Source organism: Homarus americanus, unplaced genomic scaffold, assembly GCF_018991925.1.
Source record: "Homarus americanus isolate GMGI-L3 unplaced genomic scaffold, GMGI_Hamer_2.0 scaffold594, whole genome shotgun sequence".
Taxonomy (NCBI): domain Eukaryota; kingdom Metazoa; phylum Arthropoda; class Malacostraca; order Decapoda; family Nephropidae; genus Homarus; species Homarus americanus.
In genome coordinates this window covers 68,639-91,286 of record NW_024717891.1, presented here as the reverse complement: position 1 = coordinate 91,286, position 22,648 = coordinate 68,639, and the positions used below count along the sequence as shown (strand labels likewise).

The following is a 22,648-nucleotide window of genomic DNA, read 5'->3' as shown; positions in this document are numbered from 1 at the left end:
CGCTGTATCCCGTCATGACTCACTAACCTTATTGCAACACCGACAACGACAGAAAATTATATGAACTGGAACCGTGTAATGAACTCAGTAATAAGAGGGACGACTGAGGTGAATATTGAGGTCACAGACAATATATGACTGAAAAAAAATATATAAAAATTTTTTTGGTTCATGTCTAGTGTTGGTGATTATCATATGACAATTAAGAGTGTGGCAGTGGTAATATATAGTCTTTAATGACCTAATTGTAAAGGACTGACTGTAACCGTGTTATTAACCACTGTAAAGTCACAATTAACAACCCCTCTTTTTTCATGAATTACTATTTTGTAGTTCAGGTTACAACCATTACAACCTGGGATATAATAACACTACCACAACTACCACTACTACAACTACTACCAATCCCTTACCCACCACTATCACCACATCTGCTGACCCAAGATAGTCTACTTATTTTAGATACAAATTTATCTCCAAATCCTTAAATATCAAAGAAACGCCTCTTATATTATTCTCAACCTCGCATATTCATTAAGGCAACATAATCATGAATATCACCACCACCACCACCACTAGCACCACCACCATGGCTACTAACACCACCTTCGCCCCTAACACCACCACCACCAACCTCTCCTCCATGATCACCGAGAATCGCATTTCGTCGCCTCAGGAGGAAACGCGATATAACACCTTGAAAATAGAGATACGACCTTTGGACCCCTTCGAGCACTGGTCTGAAGGAGGCGATGTAGAGGACTGGGAGGTCGTCGGCTACTCCATTGTGATTCCTGCTATCTGTGGTATCGGGATTATCGCCAACGCCCTCAGTCTGGTCGTCCTCCTGAAGGGCGCTGACCGTCTGAAGGAGTCGCTGTATATATATCTAAAAGGCAAGATGTTTACACTTTTATCTCCCCCTCTTGAGTACGTAAACAACATCCCCAGAGTACAGTGAAATAGGTCAGTAAGATATCTTTATACCCCCTCAGTACGGTAGCTTAACCACAAGAGTACCAAGAGTATACTCATGGAGTTAAGTAATCGTACTCAAGGAGAAAAATTTTCATATTTTGGGGTCAAGTTATGATACTCAGAGGGTTAACTCATCGTATTTAAGGGTGAAGTGTGTGTGGAGGAGGTGTGATGAAGTGTGTGAAGTGTGTGGAAGAGTGTGATGAAGTATAATGAAGTATGTGGACAATACACCTAACCTTTGTCTCTCTCTCTCTCTCTCTCTCTCTCTCTCTCTCTCTCTCTCTCTCTCTCTCTCTCTCTCTCTCTCTCTCTCTTTATATATCTGTCTTTCTGTCTATCCTTCTGTTTTTTTTCTCCGTCTCTCTATCTACTACCTGTCTATCTATAACTCTATCTATCTAGTGTCCAGGTAATTTTGACCGCAACTGTACACAACAAACGGATAATTTACCTTTAATATAACAAAAGAAAGAACCTTAGTGGCATTAAGACTGAACAGGTGTGTGGTCTTAACAAGGGGAAGTTACCATAAGACCATTGGAAGTGGTGTGAGGGTAAGGTGACAACGGATGAGGGAAGGGAATGGAAAAATATAAGGGGAGAGAATGAGGAAGAAAAGGGGAGACTCAACACCCGTCTGTCTGTCTGTCTGTTTGTTTGTTTCTATGTCTGCGTCTGTCTGTCTGTGTGTCTGTCTGTTTCTATGTCTGTGTGTGTGTCTGTTTGTCTGTCTGTCTCTCTGTCTGTCTCTCTGTCTGTCTGTGTTTTGATGTCTGGGAGAATTAGTAGTGGTGTCTGGGAGGGCTAGGGGGGGGGGGGGGCAGACAAAGGAGATGAGGGGGCCAGGATACCGGAACTTAACGACTGCGGCAGGGAATTAGTTGTGCTGATTGGATACTGTCAAGAAAGTCTGGAACTATGGTGATAATGGTGATGGTGATGGTAGTGGTGATGATGATGATGATGATGATGATGATGATGATATTAGCTAGATTTCTTTTTTTTTTGGGGGGGGGAGGAATGTTTATTGTTATATTCCTAATACAATAACTAGATTGTATGCACTAGCGAAGAAAGTTACAGGGGTTAGGTTAGGTTAGGTTAGGTTAGGTTAGGTTAGGATAATATGGATGACATTCATTCTATATTACACAGATTAATAATAATAAACCCTGCTGTATACAGTTAGTTGGTACACCCAGTCGTGTTGTGTGTACTGTACACTCTCCCCGGACACTGGACGCCTCTCTCTGAGCGCCCTGATGGATAACACTGTCAAGTGGGGGGAATTAAACTGGTGTCTCATGTACTGTTAATGCCGGGAGGCGACTCTTGGGAGGAAGACCGAGGCGAGCGAGAAGTCTGAAGCAATGTACTGTACCTCCTGTTCCTCTTCCTCCGCCTCCTCTTCCTGTTCCTGCTCCTCCTACTTCTGTTCTTCCTCCTCCTCCTCCTCTTCCTACTCCTCTTCCTTTTCCTCCTCTTCCTACTCCTCTTCCTTTTCCTCCTCCTCCTACTCCTCTTCCTTTTCCTCCTCCTCCTACTCCTCTTCCTTTTCCTCCCCCTCTTCTTCCTCTTCTTCCTCCTCCTCCTCCTCCTCCTCTTAACCTGGAAACTAATGCTCCATTGTGTATTTCTTCTTCTCCTTCATCTATGTCTATATCCTTTTTAACTAGTAATTAACGCTTCTTTGTTCTCTTTGCTACACACACTTTTATTGATCCTCTCCTTTGTCCGTGTCTCTATACCTACACACCTCTTATCTTGCAGCACAGTTCTTTGTCTCTCTCTCGGTAATTAGCTAGACACTGTTGACTCGGTGTAAATTTATATGTTCTTCATTTGGTTGTTTGATCGTGTGTACCCTTTTGGAGGTCACGTCTATCTTCTCTGTTTATCTACACACACACACACACACACACACACACCTTTATAATCGACATGCTAACCCCAATGCACCTCTAGGTTGCTTTTCCTACCTCTTCACCCCCTCTCTCCCTCCCTACCTCTCTCCTTCCCTCTCTACCTCCCTAATGATACCTCTCTTGATCCCCCCCCCCTTATTCCTTCCCTAATGACCTCACCCTTAATCCCTCTCCCTCTCTCCCTCACAAGCACCACCAAATCCCTCGAGGCTCACAGTAGGCACACAAGCAAGCACGACTGATACAGCTTAGAGAATTCCCAGAAATTCTTGCTTTGATTTTTGTTTTTTGTCTTTGTAATTAAATATACTCACCTAATTGGTTCTTTTAAGCTACGTCACATAGATGGAGTCTCACAGGTTCGTAAGTTGAAATTTCCTCGTAAATGGAGATACGATGATATACCAAATTGGTTCACTTAAGCTACGATACAAAGATGGATTCTCAAAAATTCGTAAATTGGATTTTTTTTTCTCTTCATGTAGATGGAGATGTTAAAAGGTACTTAACCATCTAGAGCACAAAGATAAGGTATACAAAATGGCGTAATAATGACACTGAGACTATACCCTAACTAGATACGATGACTCAGCTTCAGTTTATGGCTCAATATCAACCTGAAGAGTCTTTGAGGCGCCAGAACTAACTACGACCAGCAGCCTTGACCTCCTCACCTGATGGCCCTCACTGTAGGAAACTTAACCAGCATTTTTTATCGCTTTATCGCTTTTATCTTTTTTTTATGAACCAAGAAGAGAGAGAGAGAGAGAAAATGTTTAGCTAATGCGTCATCCAAAGTGGGTAAGGAGGATAGGAGGAAGAAGAAGGAGGAGGAGGAGGAGGAGGAGGAGGAGGAGGAGGAGGAAGAAGACGATGAAGAAAGAGCAGGAAGACGAAGAAAGAAGAAGTATTACGAAGAAAACCCTCCTTGATGGGTCGTCGTCAACGCTCGCTGCATACACTGAGAACCTCTTGAGGGTGGAAATGTGCTCACCTGATGCGTTTGCTCATTAGTAGAAATATCAACTTTTGTTTTTTTCATTCATTTAGGATAGCGAGATATCCTATAGGAGGAGGTGGTGTTGCATTGGAGGAGGGGGGGGGGAAGTTTGTGGGTTAGGTTAGGGGAGGTGGGGGGGGAGGGGAGAGCCTATTCAATCACATTCTTAAAGTCAAGGGAAAGGGGGAGGGAAAGCAACCTCATCCTCACCTCCGTTTTCCATCTCTACAGCAAAGGGGAAGGGGGGTAGATATAACCTCCCTCCCCCTTCTCCCCCTTACAATAATAGGGAGGAGGTTAAAGACAGAAGGGAGTAAAGAGGAAACGACAGCTTGGGGGTCGTTACAATATCACGTCGTCCCAGATTGTATATAAAAGCGATAACATCTAGAAATTTTTGTTGTGTTGTGAGAGATGCCATTCTTTATGACCAATGGATTCCAGATATCTTTGTTTGTTTTTCTTTTCACTTCGTTCGTTCTGCCTAATTACCTTAACAAAACACTTTATTTATGTTTTGACTTTATTAATTTGTTTTTTATTATTATTGTTGGGATTTATTATTATTATCATTATTATTATTATTATTTTATTTTTATTTATTTGTTATTTTTATTATTATTATTATTATTATTATTATTATTATTATTATTATTTTGTTAATACCTCGCAGAAAATATTAACATATTTATTCACAAAAAAGATATTAACCTAACCTAACCTAACCTTACAATGAACAATATAACATTCAACATATTAATGTCCCTTTAGTATGATGAAAATTAATTATATTCCTGTAAAAAAATAAAAATAAATATATATATGATGCTTCCCAGTGAGAGTGAACAGGTAATATAATAATACTCGTTAATTACTGAGAGTGAGTGTAAACCTGTGACATTATTATACCTGGAGTGGTATTATAACATTATGCTCTCTTGTGTTTTATTAATTATCAACTTTTTTTATTTTATCGTTTATATCTTCATTTTTTTTAGTTTAAGGTTTGATAGGATTAAATAGTGATGATTTTATCCAATATCCATCCATCTATCTACTTATGTACCTGCTTACCTGCTTGCCTACCTACCTACCTGCTTGCCTGCCTGTCTGTCTGTCTGTCAAAAATGTCTTAACACACTTCCTCTTGCTCGAGTCGACGAATGTTTATTGACTTGTGCCACTACCCCTTCCTGCCACTACCCCTTCCTGCCACTACCCCTTCCTGCCACTTCACCCCTTCCCCACTTCACTCATCCTTCCCAATGCTCCCTTCCCTGCCACTGGTCCCTCTCACACACCCCCCTTCCTACCACTACCCCCTTCCCAACACTACCCCCCTTCCTGCCACCATTCCCCTTCCTGCCACTTCACTCCCCCTCTCCTGCCACTACCCCTTCCCTGCCACTAATACCCCCTTCCTCACACTACTCCCTCTTCCCTGCCACTCATTCTCTTCCTGCCACTACCCCTTCCTGCCACTATTCCCTTCCTTGTCACTACCCCTTCCTCCCTGCCACTACTTCCCTTCACTACCCCTTCCAGCCACTACCCCCTACTACACGTTTCACTCTCGCCATTACCTACTGCCCTTAGACAGGTGTTATCCCAATACTCAGAAAACTCAACGCTTAAGGGAAGGAACTTAAAAGCCTAAGTTTGTATATTTGAGGACTAGATAATGGTGGTGGCAGGATGGTGATGGTGTGGTGTGATAATGGTGGTGGTGGGGTGATGATGAGATGGTGGGGGTGGGGGGGATGGTGGTGATGGTGATGGTGATGGTGGGGGATGGTGATGCAGGTAGTGGTGATGGTGGTGGTGGGTGGGGGGATGGTGATGGTGGTGGTAGTGGTGGTGGGTGAGCTGAATAAGGTTGTCTCAGTAAAATGTATAACACCAAACTCTTGATTAACCAAATTTTTATGGAGATCGTGAGGATAATTGTGAGGTCTCCTACACGTGTGCTGTGTGGTGTGGTGTGGTGTGGTGTGGTGTGGTGTGGTGTGGGCATTATCACCGCAGACACTGGCATTACGGTATTTAAGGCCAAGCTAAACACCGATAGTTGACTGAACCCGCATGTGAACCCAGTCCCGAGCACGAATTCGAAATTAATCCAAACCCGAACCTGGAATCAAACCCAAATCTCTCACACAAAAGCCAATGACTGGTTAGGTTAGGTTAGGTTAGATTAGGTTAGGTTAGGATTTACTAAGGGTAGGTTAGGTTAAAGTGTGTTATGTTAAAGATAAGTTAAGGTAAGCTATGTTAGAAGTAAGTTAGGTTAGGTCAGGTTAGTTTATGGTGGGTTATGTTAGAGTTACGTTAGATTACGTTAGATTATACATGGTTAAACTCCTAGTATGGTATTGAGTAAGTCTTTGATAATATACCTTTATACCTGATGGCTTATTAGGGGAAATACAGCTACAAAACTTCCCTCACTGCACTTGACATTTTTCAATTCCCAAACTGAAAGGTCAGGTACCCATTTATAACTTGAGTGGACTGATGGTACCCTGGACGTGAACCAATGACCCTTACTCCAGGAAACGAGAGGTTTAACCACTCGGCCACCGCAAGCCATTACTGTAATAACCCAATTTCAACAGCAGTAAAGTTAGAAATCATGAAATTTGGAGATATTGAATTTATTGCATGGTATATATATATATCTGTTGTGGGAGCGATATGATTCTGAGTGTATGTAGTCTCTCAGGTAACTCTCAGGTAACTCTCAGTTAACTCGAGTAATTCTAAGAAACTCTCAAGTAACTTAGGTAACTCGGGTAATTCTTAATTAATTTTCAGGTAACTCTTAAATAACTTGGTTTTAACTTCCATTTTTTTTCTTCTGTTTTCTCTTTCTCTACCATTTCTTATTACTTTTTCTCACCTTTTTCTTCTTTTTTCCATTCTCCTCCTTTTCCCCTTATTCCTCTTTCTTTCTCCTTCCTCTTCCTTTTTCCCTTCTTCCTCTTACATTTCTCTTTCGTCCTCTTCCTATTCCCATCTTCTTCTTGCCTTTCCCATTCTTCCTCTTCCTATTCCCATCTTCTTCTCTTTCTCCTTCTTCCTCTTCCATATCCCTTCATTCTCTACCATTTCCCATTTCCCCTTCTGCATTTACTACTTCCTTAACATTCACCTTTTCTCTTTCATTTCCCTCTTCTTCATCTTCCTTTTCCCATCTTTCTTCTTCAGCTTCCTTATCCCTTTCCCACTTCCGGTTCAATATCTCGGGTCATAAATAGCATGAGGCGAAACGACCTCCCAAAACTCTTAGAAATGACCCATCCATTACCACGAGGGAACATCCTAGAGTGAGGAATTCTTCGACAAATTTATTCCAAGAGGCAGTGAGCGCAGCCAAAGCCTTTAAGTCTTCTCACAACCCCACAGCATGTAGACTCGATTTGAAGGTTCGTACTTTCCATATCAGGTTCGTAAACTCGATTTCAGGGTCGTGCAGTGGATTTTTAGCTTCGTAAACTCGATTTTAGTGTCGTGTTTTGGATTTTAGCTTTGTAAACTAGATTTCTGGGTCGTGTACTAGATTTTAATTTCGTAAACTTGATTTCAGAGCCATGTGCTGTATTTTAGCTTCGTAAACTCGATTTCAGGGTCGTGTACTGGATTTTAACTTCGTAAACTCGATTTCAGGGTCGTATACTAGTTCTCTGTAACAATTATTCACTGATAACAGATTTTTGTCGTTATTATCTATTTTATCCCACCATCACTTATCAAATAGTTCTTTGTTATGACTTTTATTGTCCAGTCTTGGTACAGAAAGACACGGGAGTACTCGACGGCACTTGTGAAGCTTCGTATACTGTAGAGTTGCACTGAATAACACCCTTCTCATATCTATCCTCAGCCAGAGATTGAACCCAGGACGTAATGGTGAGAGATTCCCGAGTCACTGCTTGTTTTGAACGGTTAACCTCTGACACCGATTCACTGAAATGTGTTTGTGATTCCCTTTATAACATTAATTATATGTTATTTTATTATTTTTATATTATATATGTGTTTATTTGATGTGATTGGAGGAGTAAATTAAAGATTGAGTTAAGACCTTAGTAAAAAAATATATATTAAGCATCCATTGTTATTCTCTCTCTCTCTCTCAACTCTGTTCCTTAGTATGTGTCTTATCACTGTGTCTCCTCCATCCTCCTGTCATAAAAACTCAACAACTCTTTAACCCTTTATGATAGTCCTTGCGTTAAGGAGCTGACCACGCCACCATGTTAACCTCTCCCTCCCTACCTCCTTCCCTGTCTCCCTCCTTCTCTCCCTCCCTCCCCCCCTCCTTCCCTCCCTCCCCCCACTAGGATAATACAAATCTCTAGCTTTAATTAACAGATATAATCACTAATGCATGCAAGGTGAAGACACAGATACAGGTGGAGGAGAGATTTCAGAACGACACATTGTAAAAAAAAAACTATACTTTTTGTAATAAATTTTGTATTTATTGTGTTACGTTATTTTGTGTAAAGTATGAGGACAGTATGTATTATAAAACCACTATATGTATACGGTAACATATGTATACTATAACACCTAAGGGTCAGTATACATAACAAAGCCTCATCATCCAGTAACTCGTTTTAAAGTTACGTTGTAATTTCAATTTCCCAATAAATAAACACAATGTTGACCTCAGTCTTTATAGAATGAGGATAAACTCTGAATGGTTCTCAAGCCACAAGGATACCAGGGTCAGTTTGGGGGTCCTGGAGGGCTCTCAAGGGTAGGGGGGGGGGACAGAAGGGGTGAGAGGGGGGGGAGGAAAGGTGTCTTGAAGGGCTCTCAGCGGTATGAGGGGAGAATTGTTACTATGACATCGAGGGTTAGAGGGGAGACAGAGGTGTGAGGGGTCTTTTTTTTATTAGAGGGTTCTGTCAACGTGTGGAGTTCATCTCGGTGTAAAAATCCAATGAGGGTAAATTTTAATGTATGTCTTATGATTCGTCTTCATTTATTGGGTTGTTTTATTTTCACGGTCATCTGCAGGTGGAAGTGACAGCTGTTTATAGTGTTGTGGCTGGGTACTATACGAAGGGGTAGATATTGTTTACTATAGTGGCTCGAAATTGATGGTTATGAATCAGATTTATAGTACTTATACACACACACACACACACACACACACACACACACACACACTACAACTGGATACGAACCAGAGACTCTTAGAACAGGAGGATAGTGATGCATCCACTCGGCCGACACAACCTGTAAATATATAGCACTAGTTAATAAAGAACTGAAGCTCGTCATACCGTTTAAAGTCAACAGGTACAGGAGGTTCTTGAGACGACTTCCACCAGACACTTGTGGTGGAGGGCAACATTCCTGAGGGGGACGATGGTGGCTGTTGGAAAGGCTGAGGAATTGGGTCGAGGTTATTCAGCGACATCCACGTATAAGGAACCAAGGTTTTTCAACGGCATTCTTGGCAAGTCCAGCACGGCGAGGATTCCGACGAAATTTTGGATGTGCAACACCTGAGGAATATAAATATGAGGGGAAGAACCTTTTGGCCTTGGAGCTGAGGGTCACAGGTAGGGTGGAGGGGGGGGGGGACTGTAGGTTAGAGTGTTAACTTAAGTGACTGTTAAATTATACTCTGTTATCGTTAAATATATTTCTGATCTATATTTATAGGTAGAAATATATATCATTATCTGTCCACTAAGTTAATGTATTTCTTTATTATTATTATTATTATTATTATTATTATTATTATTATTATTATTATAATTATTATTATTATTATTATTATTATTATTATTATTATTATTATTGGTCTTTCATCTAAATATTCATGTATAGAATTGTTAAATAAAAACGAAAAATGACTTTATTATGATGTCTTGAAATATATCATTGGCTGGAATTTAATACTGAAATACTTGCATGTGTGTGTGTGTGTGTGTGTGTGTGTGTGTGTGTGTGTGTGTGTGTGTGCGACTCCAGACTCTAATTTCATCAGATTTTCTTCAGCGCCTCGTCCAACTCTGCCTGACCGCTCCCTGTTATCAGCGCCCTGTAAAAAAATAAACCCAATATCTTGAGTATTTTTACCTTCCTCTCCACATACCCTGCAGGTGATGGCGCTGGTCTTGTTAGATACACGGACGAAGGCATTGAGGTTAACACTGAGGCATTAAGGTTAACACTGAGGATTAAGGTTAACACTGAGTATTGAGGTTAACACTAAGGGCATTAAGGTTAACACTGAGGGATTAAAGGTTAACACTGAGGGATTAAGGTTAACACTGAGGGATTAAGGTTAACACTGAGGGATTAAGGTTAACACTGAGGCATTGAGGTTAACACTGAGGGATTAAGGTTAACACTGAGGGATTAAGGTTAACACTGAGGCATTGAGGTTAACACTGAGGCATTGAGGTTAACACTGAGGGATTAAGGTTAACACTGAGGCATTGAGGTTAACACTGAGGCATTAAGGTTAAGAGGCATTAAAGTGTGTATATCGTCGTAGGCCTGAAGACTAACAAAGCTACACCGTGTAGTGGAAGAGGGTGTCTCCAATAGCTCCTGACAGTTCCCGTTCTCTCTCTCTTCCCCAAACTCTTTCGTCTCCCACTTCCCAGTTCTTTCCCTCCCGCGTGAAGGAAGCTCACAAACGTCCAACCAATCCCTCAGAAACAAAAGGAAAACCAATCAGACTCACTCGACCAGCGTTCAATTGCTCTAACCTAAGTGAATGACAATATCCCACGAGATTACTTGTCAGTGCCTATAACTTCTCACACACCAGACTAGTAGTGTACAATACATACATCAGGTGTAGAAGATATAAAACAAGAAGGAAAGAAAGTTTATTCATGTCGTTCTTAGAATATGTACAGATAATTTTGTGAATTGTTGAGACATTTGTATCAGCGATATCTAACCGTCACGTTATCACTACCAAAGATATGGCTATATAGAAGATATCATTTCATCATATTCTACCCAACTATAATATTCTATTGACCTCTTGACAGCAGTGTTGTCTGCGGCGGATCTGGTGACGGTGGTGCTGATACTGCTAAGTGGTCTGGCCAGGGGAGTGTGGAGCAGTTCTTTCGCCTGGAAGTGTTTCGACGCCTTTGTCCACCTGCCTGTCGGTGAGTACTGACCACCTCCCTCCTTGCCTCGGAGTTTCGTGAGAGAGAGAGAGAGAGAGAGAGAGAGAGAGAGAGAGAATATCTCCTTCCTGTGTTTCTGTTGGGTTTCTGTTTCCGTTTGAGCGCTTCCTGTTGTCCACGAAAGAGTTCTACCGGTCTCCGTTATGGCTTACGGTTTATGTTTGGTCTCTTCCAGTCATACTAAGGTCCTTCGGATATCTTCATTAGGTTACGTAAGAGCTTTCTAATGCTACTTGGGTTCCATAATTTACTGTAAATATTTTCTAGTGTTTAGTTAGACTCTGTGACTTCATGCTTTAATTGTGTTCTATTTTCCTTTCTACTGTACTTGAAGCTTCTTGTAGCGGCACGTGAGTCTAATGACGTTGTTAATTTGAGTCTCCTTCTTCCAGTGTTGCATGAGCTTATTTCGTACTGCTGTAATTGTTACTTTGAATGTTTTTGCAGTGTTACCTGGGTCTAATTCTTGTAGCTGTTACTTTTTTGTACCAATACGTAGGTCTCTAGGATGACTTCCCTCTCTACTTATTGTCTTTAAAGTCTCTACGTAACACTTGTCAAGGTTCCACTTGTTATGTAAACCTCCACTTCCTCCTTCCTCTTCCTCTTCCTTCTCTTCCTCTATCTTCTCTTCTTATCCCACCTCTTCCCCTATCTCCTCTTCCCCTACCTTCTCTTCCCCTACCTCTTCTTCCCCTCCATCCTCTTCCCCTACCTCCTCTTCCCCTCCACCCTCTTCCCCTTCCTTCTCTTCCCCTCCCTCTTCTTCCCCTTCCCCACTATAAAGGATTCATTCAGTATGATGGTGGTGAGCCAAACATAATTGCCAGCCCTCACAAGTAGCTGGAGTATAGACTGGGCTGATGGTCGTACACAGAGACCATCAGCATGACAGGGAATTAACAGTTCTCTTACCAGTTTAAGATTGGCGTGATCCCTGACGAAAGAGAATGAAGTAATGAGGAAAACAAACATATTTACTGAACCTTGTGGTAAATTATCAACAAAACATTTCCCAGAATTACGTATCATACCTTAAGCAATGTTTATTTTCTTGTTTTTTTTTTATTCTTTTATCAGACTGCTGCCACAAGGTGATACAAAGTCATTTCTATAAACAGTATATGTGTTGTGTAAATGAGTTGGTAAAGTTGACATAGTGGTTTGTAGACATATACAAGTTAGAGTTGAGAGTTGCAACGGGCACAGTGGCCGACTTAACTGAGGGGTCACCCGTTATGGTCTGATGTGTTGTCTATATAACTGAGTCTTTGTCTCCTGAATGTTTGTGTTTATCCCTTGTATATAAATGTGATATTTACTCGTTAAATATTCCCCTACCCTCCCTCCATCGTTCCCTCTCTCCCTCGCTCCCTCCTCCCCTCCCTCGCTTTCTCCATCCTCCTTCCCTTCCTTGCTCCCTCCATTCCTCCATCGCTTCCTTTCCCCCTCGCTCCCTCTCTCCCTCCCTCCCTCCCTCGCTCCCTCGCTCCCTCGCTCCCTCACACTTAATCTCCCTCGCTCACCTCTGCACATACACACAGTGAGGTAGGAAGCAGCTACCATCGCACCAGCCAAAGTGATGATGATAAGTGATGTTGACTCACTCTTGACGCTGCTGTCACCCAAACATCTGGAGTCTCCGTCAGATCACTGAACCGGGTCCTAAAGTCAACTCAGCTTCACCCCTCTAACGGAACCTGGCGCTGGAGGTGTGTGTGTGTGTGTGAGTGTGTGTGTGTGTGTGTGTGTGTGTGTGTGTGTGTGTGTGTGTGGCCGCCTTCAGTAGTGACGAGGGTAATGGTGTCTCGCTGCTGCCTCTCCTTACTCATCACGCTTTCCTCGCCTCTCAACGCCATTATGTGTCATTGACCTTTAATGGTGTGTGTGTGTGTATGTGTCAACTACCTGTATATTGAGGTTAATGATTATTATATTATGGTGAATGTTGTCTGTGTGAGTATGAGAAATGATGGTTATAGTTTGTTATTTGAGGTGTGTGTGTGTGTCGCCACTATTGCTAATACTTCTACCACAATCTCCACTTCTGCTGCTACTACTACTACTACTACTACTACTACTACTACTACTATTACTACTACTACTACTACTACTACTACTACTACTACTACTACTACTACTACCACCAGGGGGAGCATCCACGACAGTATCCATAGCGACGCTGGTGGCCGTGACGGTGGAGAGAGTAGCCATTATCAGGACCCCCTTCCTCTCCCGCACCCTCTGCACCGCCTCCGTCGCCCACAAGACCTGCCTGCTGGTGCTCTTAGGCTCTGTGGTGTTCAACGTACCTTATTGCTTCACCTTCACCGTCGCTCCTGGACACCTGGCCTATAGTGACTTTGCTAGTTCCAGGTGAGATGTGTGTGTGTGTGTGTGTGTGTGTGTGTGTGTGTGTGTGTTTTAATGCACTTGTTTGTGTTTTTTATGTATATTCTGCATGTTTATCTCTCTCTCTCTCTTCTTCCCTCCCTCTCTCTCTTCTTCCCTCCCTCTCTCCCCGCTTCCCTTCTTTTCCCTGACACACACACACACACACACTGGAGACGGATATGAACCTCGTGACCAGAAAGTTTACCTTCAGCCCCCACACGTCAGCTTATGAATACTAAATCGTTGTCCCTTCGCTTTCTAATACTGCCCGAACCACTTTCTCTGTGCTTTCATATAACTTTCTTTATTTTATTCTGCTTTTATATTTTTATCATGTACCTTTCTTTGTTTCTTTGTGATTTTGTTATTGCTTTGACTTAGCTGTATTTGTTTGTGCTTTCTTATGACTTTCTTTTTTCATCTGTGGTTTCTTTATGCTTTCACATAACTTTATTTATTGTTTGTGTTTTCTCATTGCTTTCTAGGGGGGGAATTTTTGTTTTTTATTCCTCTCTACTTTCTAATCATTTTCTCTTCATTTCTCTTAATTCGTCTGTACTTTCTATAGTTTTATTATAATTTCTTTCACATTTTCATGCATTCTTATCATTTTCTTTCGATTTATTTCTGGGAATTTGTATTCAGAGAGGTGAGAATTGGTCTATTTATTTCTCTTTCTCCAGCATAGGAAATATTAGGCACACTGTATAGGTAGGGAGTTAGTGTGCTACATCTCTTGTCCAGGAAAAAATTCTCTCTCTTAACTACTTCATCCATAACGCTGATCTCTTCCTCCTCCACCTTCAGGTACTACACCGTACACAACTGGGTGCGTCTAGTAGTGTTGGGTCTTGTCCCTGCCGTCACCCTACTGCTGGGGAACCTCCTCCTCCTACACGCTCTCTGGTGCCCTCGTCGAGACTCCCTCCCTCCCAGGCCTCTCGTCTCCTGCACTGTGAGTCTTTTGGGGTGGATGGATGGATGGATGGATGGTTGGATGGATGGATGGATGAGATTTCTTGCTTCGTGAGTCACAGTGGATGGATGGATGGATGATTGGATGAATGAATGAATGAATAAATGAATGGATTCTCTTCCCCTTCACCCACTAATACCCTTCTTCCCCTAGTACACGAACACAACCCTCCTCCCCTCCTTCACTACAGCACCTCCCCTTGCAGGACCAGCGGCGCCTCTCGTGGGTGTTGGTGGGGATGATCTGCAGCTTCCTGGTGGGGGAGTTCCCTACCCATGTGGCTTCAAGAGCTTCAGCTACCTCCCTTCTCTTCCCTGGCCAGCCGCAGTACCTCTACACCCAAGGCTTCAGGTCAGAGCTTCAAATCGGGTCTTCAACTCAGGTTTCAGGAGGAGCAGTTACTCTGAGTGGTGTAGGCTTCAGGTCAGGGGTTCAGATCAGGGCTTCAGATCAGGGCTGCAGGTCAGGGTTTTATCTCAAGTTTCAAGAGGAGCAGTTAGACTCTGATTGGTGTAAGCTTCATGTCAAGCTTCAGGAGGTCATCAGGTCAAGGCTTCAGGTAGACTAAAGAATTTCAGGGGTTCAGGATGGCGACCTGTGTAAGTGCTTCTGAAAAAATATCAAGGTTTTGGCAGATGTAGCGGTCCTGAAAGGCAACAAGACTCAGACGAAAATCAAGAGGACCCTTCAGGACAACCACCTTCAGGAGAAATAGAACTTCAGGCAGAGTAATAATAAGACTAATTCATTTTAGATGGGTCCCGTACAGTCACTCAAAAAACTATCTGTACTTGGGGTGATCAATGAATCCCAGAATGAACACTGTGACTCCTGTTGTCTCGGTAAGGTTGTCAAAATCCTTCGCCCGTTGTGTCATATATTTTCAACACAATTTTGTATAGATAGTTTTTTGGGGGCAACAAATACATGAGCTACCCTTTATAGAAGTTATAATATACAGAACGAGAATGTATAATGCATAATGTATAATGTAAAATGTATGAAGTGTTAATGAGCGTCAGTGATTGATGGATGGTCTCGCATTTTTCATTCTAGGAACAAAAAAAACGATTTCATTCACTGGAAATACGTCTGGCTCAGTTTGGTGGGTCGATGTTTTGCCCCGGGAGAGAGATAATGTTTTTTGTTTTTTTTACTGTGGCTGTGGAGGGGTGATATATACTCTCTCTCTCTCTCTCTCTCTCTCTCTCTCTCTCTCTCTCTCTCTCTCTCTCTCTCTCTCTCAATTTTATCTTTTTCTTTCTTTCTTTCTCTCTTAATCTTTCTTTTTCTCTCTCTCTCTCTCTCTCTCTTAATCTATCTTTCTTTCTTTCTTTCTTTCTCTCTTTTTCGGTACGTCGTTTCTTTTTCCTGACAATAATAACATTTCCATTTTCATTCAAATTACACTGCAGCCATCACCATTGCCACTATCATCGTTACCGCCAGCCAGCTACGTTTTTTGCCAGACACATCATCATCATCATCATCATCATCATCATCATCATCATCATCATCATCATTTATAACACAACCACAACTACCGCTATGGCAATAACGAGACTATTTGTCTTCTCATTTTCAGCACAACCACCACTACCAACACCACTACTACCAGCGTCTAAAAGTTATCACCACCATTACCACTATCACCACAATCACCACCCCGATAACTATCACTACCACCATCAATATTACTACTACCTCCACCACCATCATCACCGCCACTACCATCACCACCACTACCACCACTACCACCATAATCACCACAACAACCATCATTACATCAATAATCATCAACTTCTCGTACTTCTTACTACTTTTTCTTAGGATTTTCACCATTCTTTTTTAATACTTTCCCACATAACTCACAGGATCTTTACTTTACTCACAGAATCTTCACTTTACTCACAGGATCTTCACATAACTCACAGAATCTTCACTTTATTCACAGGATCTTCACATAACTCACAGGATCTTCACATAACTCACAGAATCTTCACTTTACTCACAGGATCTTCACATAACTCACAGGATCTTCACTTTACTCACAGGATCTTCACTTTACTCACAGGATCTTCACTTTACTCACACAGGATCTTCACTTTACTCACAGGATCTTCACTCTTTACTCACAGGATCTTCACTTTTACTCACAGAATCTTCATACTCTTTACTCACAGGATCTTCACTTTACTCACAGGATCTTTCACTTCACTCTCACAGGATCTTCATCACTTTTACTCTCACAGAATCTTCACTCTTTACTCACAGGATCTTCACTTTACTCAAGGTGATCTTCACTCTACTCACAGGATCTTCACTTTTACCACAGGATCTTCACTTCAATTAGTTGGTGATCTTCTCACATAACTCACAGAATCTTCACTTTACTCTGCCAGGATCTTCAAGCTGGTGGTGATAACGCTAATGAGTATCCACTACTCCTGTAACTTTTCATTGTGCACTCAACAAGCGTTGCCCAGGAGCTGGCCAGCTAGAATCTCCCTGACCTCTGCTGGTAGGTATGTGGGGGAGACAGGGGTAAGGAGAGAGAGAGAGAGAGGAGCGAGGAGAGAGAAAGAGAGAGAGAGAGAGAGAGAGAGAGAGAGAGAGAGAACGAGAGAGAGAGAGCGAGAGAGAGAAAGAGAGAGAAAGAGGAGGGAGATGGGTAAATTAAATCTCAACATACCATTCTCTGTCTTATGATGTCATTAGTATAGCGATTCTCTCCCTTACCACTTGATCACCAAGAGAGAAATTCTTATAGGAAACACTGAACGGCACTAGACCTCCCTCCAACACCTCCCCCCCCACTAACCTCAATTTCTTTCCTCTGAATCACCCTCTCTCTAACACCCCCCACCCTCCTAGGCATTCCCATTATTTCCTCATTTCCTCCCTTCTTCCACACCCACCTCGTTCTCTTTTTACTTCTTTCTTCCCTCCTTACTTATCATCTCCCTTCTCCTCCCCCCTCCTTCCTTAAGAAAAACAGTACAATTAGAATCCATCAGAGTCTGAGAGAGAGAAAGAGAGAGAGAGAGAGAGAGAGAGATAGAGAGAGAGGAGAGGGAGGAGACACATTACACACGATAAAAAATATCATGTTAACTTTGAACTCTGATGTAATGTTATTTTTTTCTTTATAATTTATTTGTGATAATTGCTCACAGGATAGATACCAATCTTTTAAAAATGTCCATAACTCGAAAAAAATTATATAATATTGATAAAAAGTCTTATAAAATGTTTACTAATTATTTAATAGTTTGTTATTGATTAAGTCCAGCCAACATTTAATTGCGTGATGACAGTGAGTGAACTGACCTTATCTTAAATTACTCTCGTCAACCTAATATTGAACTTATGATACGTCTCCCCTCTCTCTCTCTCTCTCTCTCTCTCTCTCTCTCTCTCAACTGCTTCTAATAACTTATTTGCCCTTTCCTCCCCGTCTCCCCTGACCATTCCTCCCCACATCCCTCCCCATTTTTTTCTGTTCCTTCCTACATGCCTCTTCATTTTTCCTTCTCTCACAGCAGCCATCCTTCCTCTCATCCTACCTCTCCTCCATTTCCTCTTTCTACGCTTCCTCTCACCTTGCCTCCTCCCCTTCTCTTCCTCCTCCTCCACACACCTTTCACCATTTTTCCCCTCTCCTCACCGTTCACCATCTCCCATTGTCACTTCCTCTTCCACCCTTTCCCAATAGCTTTCTCCCTCTCCCCTTCCTTTCTCCCCTTCCCCTCTCCCTCATCCCTCACGACACCATCACCCCTTCCCCTTCCAACACTCTTCATCATATCCTCCTCTCACCTCATCCACTCCCCACATCCTTCACCATCTCCCATCTCCTCCTCCTTTCCCCCCTTCACCATCTTCCCCTCCTCCCCCTTACCATTTCCCCTCCTTTAACTTCTCTCTTCTCACCACGATACACAAAGACCTTCGTTCTCTTATCTCCATGCAGGTGTGTCTCCTGGGCTACACCACCGGTCTCCAGAGTAACTCCTCTCCAACGTGACTCTCGTGAACCACCTCCTTCACCGCCTCCTTCACTAGGCGTAGGAACCACCGCAGTTAATATCACCTACACCACTGCTACTACCTCCTTCGCCCATTACCACCTCCAGGATGATGATAGGAAGCCGTCGCCACAACCACCATCCTCAGAAATAACAACCACAACTACTACCAACATCACTACCACCCCCTCCACCCCAAAGACACAACAATCACAAATACTAGCATCACCAACTACCACCACTAACCTTAGGACAACTACAAACAAACCCCTGATTGCTGACATGCATGAATTATGATTATTGATGACATTCCCGACACGTTATTGAAGTGTGCTGACGGAGACGGTGGCTGACGGTGTTGGTGGAGACATCTATGTAGGAGAGAGAGAGAGAGAGAGAGAGAGAGAGAGAGAGAGAGAGAGAGGCCACAGGTGTATTGCGAGGTGTAACAACTAAGTGAAATTAAAACAAAAACAAGATCGAAGCCAAAGTAGTACATATTAACCCCTGAGAACACGTCAACTACAACTAGCCAAAATTAACCTTGATAAATAAGTCAAGGTCACTCATCTTCAAACTCATCATCCCAGAGGTTGATGAGATGAAGCCGTGATGTGAATTTGAGGAGATTCTGTCTCTTAACTTGGTGACAGACAGACTGACAGACAAGTTGACAGACTGGTGGATATGTTTATTGAGAAAATACCCGTCAATTTGATATTTCAGCTGACGAATAGAATTAATTTTTATTCGTACACTCTTATACAGAAATAAAGAAAATCTCTCTTTCTCTCTCTCTCTCTCCAGACACCTAAGAAACTGTAAATCACATTAAAACACAAAGAACCACAGTATGTTATGATACAAATTACAAACATAAGAAAAAAATAAACAAACCCTAAAGAGATGAATGGATAAATGACTAAAATCCCCACACTGGAAAAAAAATCCCCACAATGAGAAAAAAAAATCCCTACACTGAGAAAAAAATCCCCACCCTGGAAAAAAAAAATCCCTACCCTAAGAAAAAAAAAAACTTCCCCGAAAGAAAAAGTAATCACCCTTACATTAGATTAACTTAACATTGAAGATTGAGGACGTATGGTTTTTACCCTCTCATCCCATAAAAAAAAGTTAGGATAAACATAACTACAATATATCATAATAAACAAAACACAAAAAATATGCTTCATAATTCTGAGTCTAGGATGGTTCTTGGAGTCTCTTCTCGTGCTGGAGACAATGTGCTGGGGGGCTAAACTCTCCAGTAATACTCGTCCACCCTCACTACCACCATCACCCTTAGTGTTATAATCGAGTTTGTCTGTCCTGGCCAGCTGGTACACAGAGTCGACCTCCTCCTTCTCTTTCTTCTCTCTCCTCCTCCTCCTCTTTCTTCTTTTCCTCCTCCTCTTTCTCCCCCTCCTCCTCTGTCGCCTCCATTATCCGACGCCCTTTTTCTTCCTCCTCCTCCTATTCTTCCTCTTCTCTTAAGTGGTGTCTCTGCTCTCACAAAGACACAAATCAATCATACACAACATGGCTTTTCCGATGTCAAATTGGTATACCTTGCTGTAATGTGATGTGATGTGATGTGATGTGATGTGATGTGATGTGATGTGATGTGATGTGATGTGATGTGATGTGATGTGATGTGATGTGATGTACGGCTAGCCTCCAAGATCTAGGCACGTGACATTACAGGCAAAATAATGAAGTAGATTAACAACCGGCTCGAAAACAGGGTGGTAATAAATGGAGCAAAATCTGAATGGAAGAAAGTTACCAGTGGAGTACCATAAGGCTCTGCCCTGGGTCCCACTTTGTTTGTGATTGACGTTAATGATGAAAATATATGAGCCACGTTGTCAAGTTTGCGGACGACACGAGGATGTTTGGGAAGGAGGCAAGGCGACACTTTCCTAGTTACTGTTGATTAAGGAACAAAATCTAAGCGTTACGGTAAATTAATCAGTGTCTGGTGTGGTGCGGGTACTAACATAAGAGGGTAGTATGGTGCGGGTACTAACATAAGAGGGTAGTGTGGTGCCGGTACTAACATAAGAGGGTAGTGTGGTGCCGGTACTAACATAAGAGGGTAGTGCGGTGCGGGTACTAACATAAGAGGGTAGTGTGGTGCGGGTACTAACATGAGAGGGTAGTATGGTGCAGGTACTAACATAAAGAGGGTAGTGTGGTGCGGGTACTAACATAAGAGGGTAGTGTGGTGCTGGTACTAACATCAGAGGGTAGTGGGTACTAACATGGTAGTGTGGTGCGGGTACCTAACATCAGGTGTCAGTATGGTGCAGGTACTAACATGAGGGTAGTATAGTGCAGGTACTAACATAAGAGGGTAGTGTGGTGCGGGTACAACATCAGAGGGTAGTGTGGTGCGGGTACTAACATCAGAGCGTGGTGTGGGCCGGGCCTCTCAGTGTCTCGTCTGGGCTGTGTTATTGCTTCAGGACTCAAGTATTCAATCCACAGCCTCTCCCGAGATCCCTGAACCTTGCTACTGGGGGGTTCATCAATTTCTACTCTCTCTCTCTCTCTCTCTCTCTCTCTCTCTCTCTCTCTCTCTCAGAAATCAGTGTTGCCAGCTAGGGTTTGCATATAACTACAGCCATCCTATTTATTCTGTCTTGTCACACTAATTCAATTTTCTCAGTGACAAATGTATATAAATTACCCCCGTGGGATGGAAGGAATTAATTCAATTTTATCAATGTATCTCTTGTGTTCATAATTTGCATATTCGTGAAGGGAGATAGATAGAGGAGGGTGACCGATAGAGAAATAGACAAAAATGGATAAAAATAGAGAGAAAGGGATAGAGAGAGAGAGAGAGAGAGAGAGAGAGAGAGAGAGAGAGAATTCCATTGTTAAAGCCTAATTGGATAACAGCCTAAAGGAAAAAACACGCATAAACCTATTTTTTTTTTATTCTCTCTATATTACTCATTTCATTTATGTAGCGAGTATTACCACACTCTTATAACACAACTACTAATCTGTTCATTAAGTGGATACAAGATACAGCCAATGTTTTAAGAGAATACAGTCCTAGTAATTCGGTTCCCCTGTAGTGTAAATCTCCTGAAATAATTTGTTGAGGTAAAAAAAAAAATAATCAATAAAAATAACTATTATATAAAAAGATAATCTATATTTACGTAAAAAAAATAAATCAAAGTAACATTTAAGAACACAGTGTCAATATTAAAAGGGATATTTATTGAACATTATTGAAAGTGATTGAAGTTATTTATTGTTAGTATAAAGTCCATCTAGTTATGTGGCTTCTATCTATCATTAAAAGCTTTCAATCTTAAACTACTTCTTGTCGTTATTGTTACCCAGAAGACATTAAACTTTCTTCAGTCGTGCTCATCATTCTTCTGTCTTCAAAGTTAACATTCATATCGAAACATTGGTACGTAACTGAAGGGAGTGATATGCGTGGGGAGTAAAATAACCGGGAGTGATATGAGTGGGGAGTAAAATAGCCTGGAGTGAAAATACTGGGAGTCTAATTACCAGTCAATCCCATAATCCACCCAGCTGTAAATGAGTACCTAATTTTACGGCTGGCTGGCTGGCTGTCTGGCTGTCTGTCGAGAGCAGTGCCGGCCCTGTACTTGAATACATGAAGTCTAATACAGTGGTTTTGACCCTGAGGTACAATGAAGGTACACTCCCACCAAAATGTATCGGTGCATGGTGAGATCGACGTGTTCCGAAACGATACGTATACACTGTGATATGTCGGGAAGGTTGGTAAGTGTATCCTCATAACCACCCCCCCCCCTCCACTAAGTGTTGCCATATGGCTGACAATCAGGGCTGCCAACATACAGCTGGAACAACTCGCCTTTCCCAATACCTATCGTCACTGGTCTCAAATTGTTCACACTACAGTACGCACCGATACTTTTTGTTGCGAGTGTACGTTTACCTCGCTAGGGAGAGCGGGGTACAGGAGATGCATTTCGAGGGGTCAGAAATACATTGAGTGTAAACAGAATTTGTCATATGTACCATTATTTGATGACATAGATAAACATAGACATTGGCTGAATCACACTGACTCTATCAGCTACAATACATCGACCAGAGAAAAAAAAGTTAAGAACCACTTTAATATATATTACTTACATATGGAATTT

General features: G+C 42.1%; 1 protein-coding gene across 1 annotated transcript; it reads left to right on the top strand.

Annotated features, from left to right (window-relative positions):
- The first annotated feature begins 359 nt into the window (after positions 1-359).
- On the top strand, positions 360-16,804 carry LOC121859050. The gene is made up of 7 exons (XM_042355708.1): positions 360-896; positions 10,938-11,060; positions 13,250-13,457; positions 14,283-14,430; positions 14,642-14,874; positions 15,087-15,179; positions 16,678-16,804. The coding sequence occupies exons 1-7, from the start codon at positions 551-553 to the stop codon at positions 16,802-16,804; spliced, it is 1,278 nt and encodes a 425-aa protein (XP_042211642.1). The 5' UTR covers positions 360-550.
- Positions 16,805-22,648: the final 5,844 nt, after the last annotated feature.

Bases quoted from the DNA above. Each gene is read 5' to 3' on its own strand.
- LOC121859050 (XM_042355708.1), top strand. From the start codon at position 551: ATGAATATCACCACCACCACCACCACTAGCACCACCACCATGGCTACT. The intron at 11,061-13,249 runs GTGAGTACTGAC...CATCCACGACAG, and splicing joins CTTTGTCCACCTGCCTGTCG to TATCCATAGCGACGCTGGTG. The intron at 14,431-14,641 runs GTGAGTCTTTTG...CCTTCACTACAG, and splicing joins GGCCTCTCGTCTCCTGCACT to CACCTCCCCTTGCAGGACCA.